The sequence below is a fragment of the Lampetra planeri genome, chromosome 1 (assembly GCF_965212315.1).
Source record: "Lampetra planeri chromosome 1, kcLamPlan1.2.h2, whole genome shotgun sequence".
NCBI lineage: Eukaryota > Metazoa > Chordata > Hyperoartia > Petromyzontiformes > Petromyzontidae > Lampetra > Lampetra planeri.
Window position 1 is genome coordinate 8,393,614 of NC_136107.1, and position 12,885 is coordinate 8,406,498.

General features: G+C 44.3%; 1 protein-coding gene across 1 annotated transcript in view; it reads right to left on the reverse strand.

The window, feature by feature from the left end:
• The window catches only part of LOC144723223 (uncharacterized), an 84,687-nt gene that overhangs the window by 71,172 nt on the left and 630 nt on the right, over positions 1-12,885 (reverse strand). Inside the window, exon 2 of the mRNA XM_078601783.1 lies at positions 10,367-10,614. Coding sequence (XP_078457909.1) covers positions 10,367-10,614 — 248 coding nt within the window. The remainder of the gene's footprint in view (positions 1-10,366; positions 10,615-12,885) is intronic.

Consider the following 12,885-nt stretch of genomic DNA (forward strand, 5'->3'; position numbering starts at 1 on the left):
GCATCTAACAAGCTGAGGAGAATTGGTAATTTTGAACAAAAAATCTTAAGGTTATTAAATGTCTCGAGCAAAACGCAGAGCCCTAAAATGCTCCCGGGATGCATGCGTGTTAGCCCATGCAGTACCGAAGAGGCACCTAAGACTATCCAAAACTTAACCATCCAAACTTGATTTGGAGCTTTCGTGACTGCAGGAATTACTCTTTAGTTATTTCGGTAAAGTCACGTAGAAAGAGAAAATAAGAATTAAATAATAGAATACGACGTTTCGATTGCAACACAAGCAATCATCATCAGGTACGAATGAAAGAGAAAACAAACCTAGTAAACTTAGAAATATAATGCAATACAACACAGAGAGTTGGCTAACATAAGTCAACACCCTACCTGGTTGATTACGTTATTCCAACTTCTCTTTCTACAGGCTTCATATTGCAAATTGTGCTCACTCAAACCTAAAAACTCTGATGTGGGGCACCCTTTGAGATAAAATCATATTAAATGAATATGCACATCTCGCATGCAAGATGCATTTTCTCGCCGATATGCTGCAAAAATTACATCACTTCCTCCTGTGAACAACCATACCGTTAACTCTGGAATACATCACCGATGTCCACCTATTCACGTTATTACAACTTGTAATAATGTGATTATGTTGTCAATCACTTTCCACCATCTGATATTCATTGTTGAAAGTAATGACATTTTACATGGCAAATTATAATTGCAACTTTTAATAATAAAAAGTCATACAGCTTATAAAATTGGGTTTAAAAAGTATTTGCATGTTATAAAATACACTGAGCAGAAGGAACTATATATAAATGTGTCGTTAAAACCCGTCACTACCCGACACAGCCAACTAGTAGATTTGTGGAGAAGTCTTACTGTTTCGTTCCTTATATAGAGGCCTCTATATAAAAAGCGAAACAGTGAGACTTATCCACAAATCTGGCTGTCGCCTGATGAAATTAGTTGTAATTACTGGCGAAACGTCGTACTAAGTTTGTAAATGTTGTGGCTTGGCTCTCAAACACACCGGTGTGCTGTACTAGTGACGAATTGGTATGTTCTGTTTACGTGACAACCCTTACTAGTTGGCTGTGTCAGGTGGTGGCGGGTTTAACGACACATTTATATATTTACGTGATCTAACCCAAAGAAACTTCTATTATGGATGATATTGGTCGCGAAAGCCTACATGTTAAACTATACAGAGATTACGGTGTCAGCTCCCAGGCACTTCAGTGTCATGGCCCTTTAGAGCTGATTTTGATATCCTTTACAATTAGGTGACCTCCCTGACAGCTGTTTGAGCTGAGGTGGGAGGGTTAGTTAGATTAGAGGTAAGACATTTTACAGTCAAGTATTTCCCATAATGCATTATCTTGCACCTACACAACATATGACTATATTCATAATCCCTTCGTCCATCCACTGCACCAAACACTAGGCTTTATTTTCTATTTTAGTGCAAGCTTATGGTCAAGAAAGGACTTTGTGTAGTCTCTGGGACACTCTAAATACAATTCAAAGTGGATTCATATAGCACCTAAATGTGATTGCATCTCAAGATGCTGTAGAAAAACATGAGGCTTTATATTTTGTTGATGGAGAGGATCAGACATAGGTAGAGAAAAAAAGGAAGGTCTTGAGCCTGGACTTGATGAGGACAAGGGAATTGACAAACTTCAACTTACTTCCAAAAAGTGTTTACACATTATATTACATGTAGCTATTGGAGAAAGATATGTGCCTTCAACTGTCGAGAAGTACCCAGAGATTTGGAGGGCACACAATAAATATTTCACAATTGCAACTGGGAAAAGTTGGTATAGTCATACCTCGGTATACGACCGCTTTGGAATATGTCGAATTTGGTATACGTCGTGTTTTGACGAGAAAAAAATGTCTTGGGATACGACGTCTTGCTTGGGATACGACACGCTTGCTAGAACTTATATGGGTCGGGATGAGTCACCGCGTACAGTACCCGCGTACACAATACTGTTACGGCGCTAACAAGCCGTAACAGTATTGTGTGGAGTGACCAGGCAATGTCACACTTCAGGAAATTCTTAGACAACAAACTTCAATGGACAGGTTTTTAGTAAAACTCAAACCTGGTGAGCCTCAACCAGGTCCAAGTCAAGAAAAAAGACAGCAAAGAGAAAGAGAAAAAACCCCAAAATTTCAGCTTCCTGAAGATTTAATGGAAGGGGACTCTCCTTCCAAAAAAATAACATCTCTTCCTCCTCCCCTTCCTCACCACCATCCTCGTAGGCTATCAACTCCTCTCAGCAAGGTAAAGTGATGTTAAATGTTTTTTTTATTTCAATTTATTTATTTTAATTTATGTATGCATTTTAGTAATAAGTAGTGTCTTAATTATTTTATACAACCCCATTAATGTATAATATGCCATATAAAATATAATTTCTTATACTCTGGAACAGATTATTTCCTTTCCCTTTATTTCTTATGGGAAAAATTAGTTTGGTATACGTCATTTTCGGCATAAGTCCTACCCTTCTGGAACGAATTAATGACGTATACCGAGGTACCACTGTACTTAGTTTCTATAAACAATGGAATTTAGGTTTCACAATCCAGAAATGCACTCTAAAGTATGACAAATCTGCATAGCAAGCAGTTTTAATTCAATACGCAGGTGCTTATGTTCCCAAACAAAGAAGCCTACCGTTTGTGAGCTTAGTTTGAAATTCCCACCACTAGTATCACGTCTCTTTATTAGCGAGCTAGTTGGGTGACGCTGTTGGAGAACACTTGATTCACAATCATAGGTTGCAAGTGCCACTCCTAGTCAGGTATCAGTTTAACCCATCATCGTTCCACGGTTGATAAAACGACAACTTTGCGATAAGTCAATAATTCGTGTCTTGTAAAGAGGTTGGCTTACCATAGCAATGTGGAATTTCTGCTACAGCTACCACACTCAATTCAGCAAAGACATTGTATTTTGACTAAACTTTATTTAGGCTAGCCTCAAGACTCTTCAGCTGGATGCTGAATTGGAATGCGAGGTCAGGTTATTTTTTTTGTGTTTTGCCTGTGCCAATGGAATGAGAGTAGCTGGAGAAAACCTTCACATATTATGAAGGGATGATAATGAAATCTGCAGATGGGTCAGGAACCCACTTGCTGTGCCCCATCTCCCATCCAAATTGCTGGTGGCAAATTAAGAGTCTCACAGCACAAGGTGTAATCCGCTTGATCACTGCAGTGGAAGGACTACGGTCCATGCCAAGCTCCACAGCTAAATTGTCCCTGGTGTTCATATTAAATTAATGCCGTTGTGCTGGGCTTTTGTCCCAAAATACATTGGGCCAGCTGTACGCTATACCATTGTTATGTATGGCTGTGAGCAGACAGTGTCCTCTATCTCTTATCATGTCTGGCCATGTGCTACAGGGTCTGTTGAAGCTCTTCTTTGTCTTGCCTTTGCTCGCTCGATGTTTTACATGGTGGCTGTGAATTTCAGCATAACTGTAATTGACAAAGGCAAGCCGTGTTGCTGCAGGCAATGTAACTGATACTAATTGGTTTGCAGTACTGTACAGTGTTTTATGCCATTACAATATGCGATCCAGGTTGTGGGTAAAAATATTGCATGCAATATAATTCTGCATCAAAATAGTCAAAGCATCTCCCAGCTTAAAATGATGGACAGGGTTTATCTCCATTGGTGGCTCTGAGCAAGTGGTGGAAATTCCATATCAATGCAGAGTACAGTCTCTCCAACAACTGGTGTTGACTTCCAATAAAGTGGTACTTTATCAAATTCAGAGGGATGAAGGGCCTTGTCGAACCATAAGCCATGATTTGATTTTCAGGATTGCAGGTGAATGTTGAGTCTGCTGAATGAACAATTGCCAAATGTTATCTCCATATATATAAAAGGCAAAGTTGTGATTATGTGTGTCTGTTCAAAATGTTTAGCGTACTTCCCGACATGCAACAAACTTGAAATTTGCCATGTGGGTACTTTCCAGACTGCACACCATGCAAAAATTATAAAAATACACTTTTGTGGTTTTTTTGGGGGGGAGCTCAATAATGCAGATATTTTTTGCACGGCAAGGGAGCTGTGACGTCACATCTGTCACGTGACCCGCGCACGTGGAAGCGTAACACGTTGTAGTGTAGTGGTTAGCGCGCTACGAACCCTGCTACCCGAGTTCGATTCCCGCTAACGTCCACCACCGGTAAGGATTATTTTAACCGCTCCTGGGCCTCCCCTAGGTCGACTCAGCCTCAAACGAGAAACTGCTGTGGTGTGTGAACATCGCCACTGGGGAGACAAATGCGGCCGGGCGTGGTGAATCCAAGTCCCGGGCGAAGACGGGTAGTAAAGCTAGTTGTAAATAAGTGGAGAAAAGTTTACAAACAAACATAATGCTTAACATAAGCTGAAGATATATTTTTTTGTGACATCACAGCTCGCTTGCCATGCAAAAAATATAAGCATTATTGAGCCCCCCCCCCCAAAAAAAACACAAAAGTGTATTTTAATAATTTTTGCATGGTGTACAGTCTGGAAAGTACCCACATGGCAAATTTCAAGTTTGTTGCATGTCGGGAAGTACGCTAAACATTTTGAACAGACACACGTAATCACAACTTTGCCGTTTTTTTTATATATGGAGATAAATCACTGCTAAAGAATATTTGACTTACAATGAATTTGAGGTTCTGGTTTTTCTGGTCTTACGCAGTGCTCACCACCCACAATGGAGTGAAAACATCTCAGGAATGGCGATCTGCATTCTCAATGGCAGTGCTAAAATTTTCAAGCTATAAATAAATGTTGATAAAATATATGAAATTACAATGTTATATACAATTCCAAGTCATCCATAATATTATACTTATCAATGCTGTAACAAGGTAAAAAAAAGGAATGTTGCAGTGGAAATGTTTACAGTGTTTTTGACATAAATATCAAGACAAAAAAACGTAAGTAAAGCATGCCTACGATATGAGCGAAATAAAATAAATGACCATATTTTTACAATATAACGCAAAACAGTGAGTACCGTGTGGAGAGTTTCATGATAAAACATGCAATTTAAGCTTGATAGAAAAATACCATGAAGTACATATTATTAACAGGACAAACCACTAAACAGACATCCACTGCCTTCAAGAGGTTACTGTTTTATTTTGTTGGTTTATAAGTGTAAAAGTCCTATTGACCTGATTGAGTGGAGCTAAAATTGTTTTTTATCGTCACCGCCTAACATTTTTCAGCAGTAATACTTTTTCTCACTCACAACTACATACAGCATCTACCTAGATATTCATTAACACATTTAGTAATTCTGAAAGTTAAGAATTTATAAACAAATTCAGCGTCTCCTTTGGCTGATCTAAACCAGTGTTAGACATTTCACATTTTTATTGTAGAAACCAATATTCCAGAGGTCGACCACTCTTGGCTTCCCTAAATTTAGTACTCACTTTATTCCACCCTGGGCAGGGAAGAGCCCGAATTGAGATTTGAACGAGCACAATTCTAAATGTGAATCAAACAATATTCCCACAGCATCTATTATACACTATCTATTGAACATTACAATGTGCTCATGAGAGAATAAAACGTTCACACCAATGTCATTTCTAATCAATTTCATAGAAAACATTTCAGTCACACGGGACTGACACATTGCACTGTACACATTGCATATGTGCAAATGTATACAAGGCCCCTCACCTCCATGCTCCGATCATGCAAAATGTCACTACCTCAATTGTCGCCTGTGCTCATAGGCACAAAGCCAGCTGTAACTTCCTCTGTGTCTGCAAGCCCCATCATGCCTACGCCTCTCACTTAATTTGTGTGTATGTTGAACTTCTTTCGCACCGTACGTAGCCAACCATGATAATCGGAGATGCGGGGGAAGGACAACAAACTAATCCCCAAAATGTCACTCTACTCACCTCACTGTGCTCTACACAAAAGTGACCCCATGAATGTTCACACTGTTCACTCTCTGTCCAAGGCAAATGTTTCCTTCTTCTGTACCTGAGGGCTTCTTTACTACTTATGACTGAGCTTGTGCCGATGACACACAGCTGTTTATGCTTTCACCTGACCACCATACTGTATAATACCTCTGTGACAGGGCTGGAGATAATTTCCCCACACACCTCCCTCAATTGCCCTTCATTTCTTATCCCCACTGTACGGTAATGAGATATGATTAGACGTAATCATCATAAACATGTAACTAAGCACGTAACATAACTCACAATCATGGCTAAATCACCAGTCATAAGCCTCCAGCAAACACCTGACAATAGATGATAACCAGAATTTAAGAGACACTAGGAGATTATTAAAATGCAAACATGATACTTACAAGTCAACATAAAAATAATTCACAGCAAAAAAATGTACAATTCAATGCATTTCGAATTTAGCAACGTGAAAATGAGAAATTTGCAGACAATCACGCCCTGATCAAAGTTCACACAGCTATCTGACGTAAAAGGAAAGTTGCTTTGTCACATGGGAGGTCAAACTACTATGAGTGCTAAATATAAAAACTCCCAACCAACCAGCACCTGCTGCCTCTCAGGTGTGAAGCCACAAGCCAATGTATTGCAACTGGTTCAGCTGATCATCTTCATTTATGTTTAAATGCCAGTGTGCCCCATGACCCATCCCTAACCCTTCAATATGGCACATGTCAAATCACACAATGTAACAAACTGCACTGTACCCGATATAGTTCTCATACATTGTACATTGAGCAAAACGCAGTGCTGTATACAGACTGCAAAATACATTGCATATACATTTCCATGCTTTTATTCTCTTCTGTTTTTGAACCAGTCTCGAGGTGCTACTGACCAATTTGCAAGCTTAAATCCTGATTCGGGGTACATAAGGCTCTCCAGGATTGCTAGGCTAGAAGTGGATAAAGAGTCACATCTTCACTATGATTGGCTGGCACTGTAACCAAACATAGTGCCACTTGCTTCTCAGTACAGTCCTATATACTGTCACATGGGAGGTCAGAGAGTGCAACCCCCTAGTTATTATTACCTGAAAATCGCTCATTGGTCCTAGCCGGATTGAGAAAAATGGAATAAAAAAATTATATTTAGTAAAAAACGTGTTCAGGGATTTTGCAACGAGGCACAAATTCTGCGACGACATTTTAATTTGATTCGAAATATATGCCAGCACAAGTCGAATTAACATGTTAATGAAAACACTACCTAAGAACTCATGGAAGTGCAGCCAGTGAATAGGCATAGGACGACTCCTTGCAACAAGGGCAGACAGACACAAACAGCTGACTGGCACCTGGCCATACGCAGTCCCATCGGGCGCGGGCACTGCAGCCCGAGGCGGGAACACACTCACACGCCCTCCCCTCTGAGCCCACAAACACTCCCTCCCCACATTCGATAATAACCCCTCCGTCCCAAAGGGATATCCTTACTCCTCGCAGGATGCACTGACATCTCCCCAGCCTGAGAGGGATCCTCACATACTCTCCCTTCCCACATACGCTCCTTCCCCACACCAAACACTCCACCACAACCACCTCACGCATGGCTATAATCACTCCCAGCACACAGCCTCAAGGCACCAACTGCTTCCTTACCATGAGGCTATGCGAGTAGAGGCAGCAACTATCACTGCAGTGCAGTCTGGGTGGCGAGTCCTAATAATCCACAACTACTAAGCTACTCACATAATATCCGAACCCCCGACAGCTGTTAGAAACACCACCACTGATCAAACCACACTGACAGGTGACTGTGGTACCAGGTGCTGGTCTCCAGGTGGGCTCTACCACCCCTGGAGCTCTGGACACCACGAGCAGAGCGAACCACATCCCACCAGACACCGGCACTCACAGTGGAACCTATACTGACCAAACACACTCGAACACGGCCACACACTGGTACAAACTGATCATCCTCACTGGCACGCTCACTCACACACTGATACACACTTATGCACACTGACCATGCACAAGAACAACCGCTGTTCACCATTAAGATAAACTAAAACTAAACTTTTTTTTACCACGGCGTTTGCGTCATGCTCTGTGCACTTTGAGGTCAAGTCAAGTGTCAAAGGTCCGCTGGCAAGTCATCTCAGCCAGTCAGGTTGACTGACTGAAATGACTGACTAATGTGACTAGTAGATGCACCAACTGTGCTCTCCACTGTGCCAACTTTCTGCGTTTTAGCCGCCTGGCACTCTGCTCGTTGCTGTGAGGATCGCTACTCGACCCTCCGTTGTTGCTGGAGGGCGACTGCTTCCAACTCACCAGTCGTATTCCTTCATGAACCTCCTCCACAGAGGCCGATCTTGACACTGCTGGTACCAATCATCGGCAAGTCCAATTAGCTCCACATCCTTCTGTGCCACATCCGTCCATATCTTCTTCTGTAGCCCGTGCCACACCAGTTAAGCCAAATCTATCCTGCCAAACTGAAACTGCTTGGGGCATGCGGTGGCTGGGCATATGGGCTAAATGATCCAGCCATCGCAGCCTAGCTTGCCGGAGGAGATAATTGATGAGACTGTGCACAGATCTTTCAAGGATTGGTGAGCTACTCACACAATCTATCATGATTAAAACCAGAATGGATCGTCGGCAGGCCAGCCTGAATGTTATAAACCGGCGCAGATGTTCCTTCAGAGGGAGGGCATAACTGTGGCCGAGAAGACCCGGAACTTCGTGTGGAGCGGACAGGAAAGGTCACTTCTATACAGCGTTACGCAGATGATTCAATAAAAGATGATGCCTCTCTACGCATTCGGAGTGAGAACCTCTGCTGCAAAACCGGAGCTGGTCATAAGCACACTGCCAAGGTACGGAAACTTCTCCACTGTCTCCACAACTGCCCCATCACTTACAGGTAGCTAGTTGGGGGACACACGCACTGACACATGCACTGACACATACACTGACACACTGACCATGCACACGCTCACACAAAATGACCATGATCATTTACATAATAACCATGTGCTCGCACACACATGCTGATACACACTGACCTTCTGCATTGCAATACTGAGTGACACACACTTGACACAATGACCATGCATACCAACGCACACTGTCCGTCTGTGATACAACAGCAGCTGCCTTTCACCACTAAGTGACGGTGACGTGACCACAGCGATTGTGCCAGGCTAGGTGCACTTTGAGGCCACGTAAAAGTGTCGAAGAGACAGGCCTAGGTCTTACGGGTGAAAGAACTAAGATGACAGGCAGATGCACCACCTGTGTTGTCCACTGTGTCAACAGCCAAACACACATCCACAACAATAACACACAATGCCACACAAATGCAATTGAGACATTGCTGCACACGGACAGAACACAATGACTGACACACACAGAGGCCGGGCAATTTGACACACGCTGACAGACATCGACACCCTCGCCCAAACTTCACATCGCTACTCATCCTCACCATCACCTCACCACTAACAGTAACTTCACCAGCAGCATTCAAACTCACCACCCCACTCTCCCCACACACCCTCAGCGTATCACTCTCCATCACAACTCACCCCTCACTTGCACTCATCACTCTCCTCACTGACCCATCACTCTCCTAACCATTCACCATCACCACTCACCACTCTCCATCACAACTCACCACTCACTTGCACTCATCACCCTCTCACTGACCCATCACTCTCCTAACCACTCACTTCATCACCATCACCACTCACCATTCACCATCACCACTCACCATCACCACTCACCATCACCACCCACCATCACCACTCACCATCACCACTCACCATTACCACTCACTTCATCACCATCACCACTCACCATCACCACCCACCATCACCACTCACAATCATCACCACTCACCATCACCACTCACCATTACCACTCACCACTCACTTCATCACCACTCACCATCACCACTCACTACCCACCACTCACCATCACCACTCACCATCATCATCACCACTCACCATCATCTCCACTCACCATCACCACTCACCATCACCACTCCGCATCACCACTCACTTCATCACCACTCACCATAATCACCACTCACCACCACTCACCACCACTCACCATCATCATCACCACTCACCATCACCGCTCACTTCATCACCACTCACCATCACCACTCACCATCACCACTCACTTCATCACCACCCACCACTCACCATCATCATCACCACTCACCATCACCACTCACCCTCTCATCGGGGCCCTCTCCACGTCGCCGCCGTCCCTCACAGAACAACACTTCATCCTCACTCATGCCGAGCGCCGACTTTTCTCGCTCGCGTCCCTTTCCGAATGTGTCCCGGTGTGTTACGCCCCTTTCCTCACCCGCGCCTTCCCGGCTTGTAGGAGCCTCTGCCGCTCCTTCTCGTCCTCCATCGCGGCGACGGCTGCGGCCTCTGTGGAGAAGGCGGAGCACGCAGATTGCCCTCCTCTCCGTTCGCTCGGCGGCTCGGTGAGGGGGAGCCCGCGCCACCCCGCGCGCTCTGCGCCGCCGGACACCGTGCAGCCGCTAACCCCGCCCACGCCCCGCCCACTTCCCCCCTCGCCCCGCCCACTTCCGCCCGCCCCGCCCACTTTCCATATCGCCCCGCCCACTTCACCCCGCCCCGCCCACTTTTTCCCATCGCCCCGCACACTTCCCCCCCGCCCCGCCCCGCCCACTTCCCCAGTCGTCTCGTGTCGCGTGCGCCGATTGGCCCGAGCGCGCGAGCCGACGCGTCCGTTAATGTGCGAGCAGCCGATTGGTCCGTTCGAGCGCGGCCGCGGCCATTCAGAAGCGAGCAAATAAAAAGGACGCCAGCGCCGAGAAGTCATGGGAGGAGCCACGAGAGATATGGGGAGGAGTCATGGGATGATGGGAGGGCCACGTGATCGTGGGAGGGGCCACGGTGGCATGGGAGGGGCCATCTGATTATGGGAGGAGCCACAGTATAGTGGGAGGGAACTCCAAAGATATGGTTTGCAGGAGCAACGAGACATCGTGGGAGAAAGCCACGGGAGATGTTGAGAAGAGCCACAAGATGATGGGAGAGGCCACGAGGAATGACGGAGCGAGCCACGAGACTTCGTGGGAGGAAGCCACTGAAGAGTCAGGACGGAGCAAGTTGGGGGGCGATGAATGATGATGGGTGGAGGCTGGGAGATAAAGGAGATGCCGCACTGTGAAGAATCCCGCACCTTATGTTATCCAAAATCAAATGTTTAAGCAAGAAAACTGAACCGGTTTCGATATTCTGGGTCGCATCGATTGCATGTGAAGACGCTTGACCTGAACGCTGCATTGGGCATTCAGGGCACTTGTGCATGGTTGAGAGAAGTGCTTCACTGTGGATGGAGACTTAAGACATGAGTGAACGATCCTGGAATTAAAACTTTTTGTGTGAGCTAAAGTCCGGGTTGACTTCAACCACCCTCGTACATTATATATGCCCCCTTCTTCCCCATGATGAACATATCCCACTGTTTTGCAGTTTACTTGAAATGTGGTTGCATTTAGAATGTTTTAACCAAAATTCGGGTGTACCGTAGGTTAGCACGAGTAACTCCTGCTTTGCATATGACTGTGGGTACGATTTGGAATTGGTAGAACGAATATTGCAGAACCACCATGACATCGAAGCAACATCCACTATTTCTGTTAAAATACCCCCTTTTCCACTCACACATCCGAGCCGAGCAAGCGTAGCCCACTCACGGTGTGGGTGGATTTCCACTGCCGAGCCCGAACCAAATCGTCATACACTTGATCTCGAGAGATATCCGAATCTGGCTCGGAGCCAAGCAAAACCAGGGGCCAGGCTAATGAAGCATTAATTGCGCGTAACGCCAGTCAGTACACTATAAGGTTACGGCATCACCGCGTCCTCTACACACGTTTCGACTCGTTCATTGCGTGTGGCATCAACGTCACTGTTAAGGTTCTGTGGTGGTTAAACCCGGTGTCTCCTAAACTAATGTAGACACTGTCAGTGTTGGAAATGAGAAACATAATCGAAGTGTTCATAATAAAGGGCTTAGGGTTCGATCACGTAAATATAAATGTGTCATTAAACAGAACCGAAGTTACTGCCATTCCCATTTATTGCCCCTGCAGATATCCAATCACAGAACTTGCTTGGGTTTCATTCGATGATATATTCATGGCACCTCTTCTGGTTTTTGTCAAAAGTTTTATGGTTTAGGATTTGGCCTTAGAATGAGGGTTTAGTCGTTATGATTTACGGTTAGGGGTTATGGTTTTGTTTATATCAATGTATCATTGCTCAAAGTCAACTCAAGGAAGTTTTGTATTGAGAAATATCTGCCCTCCTCAACACCACCACCCAGCACTCCATAGTATACTGTTTCAACTAAGGTAATAATTTTGTGATGCTACTGCGTTGGCAGTGGTGAATAAGCACAATACACAAAATACTCTACACATTCGTTAATAACACTACATTAAAAGGACAGTATAGGCGACATGTTAGGCAATGGCGTTTCTTTATAGTACATATAAAAAAATAATAATTATGTACTATGAAAAATGGCAATTGAACGAAACGTCAGCTAGTATATTTCGTCTTCTTTAAAGGCAGTGTTATTGACAGATGTGTTGAGCTTATTGTATTGTATACGGTTTCTTTATTTCATGGGTCGACTGTTTTGTACATAGCACAGTGCTTCGTTAAAATTATATATATTCCATAATATAAATGAGATTCCATAATTGTATATAAGATTTGATAACGGGAATGTTTTCACCTAATAGCCGTACAATGAACACAGTATATTTTAACCGAACGCTGGATTGTTGTTTCTGCACAACTCTGCCTAGGCCTATATGGAGGTGTTGCCTCGGTTTG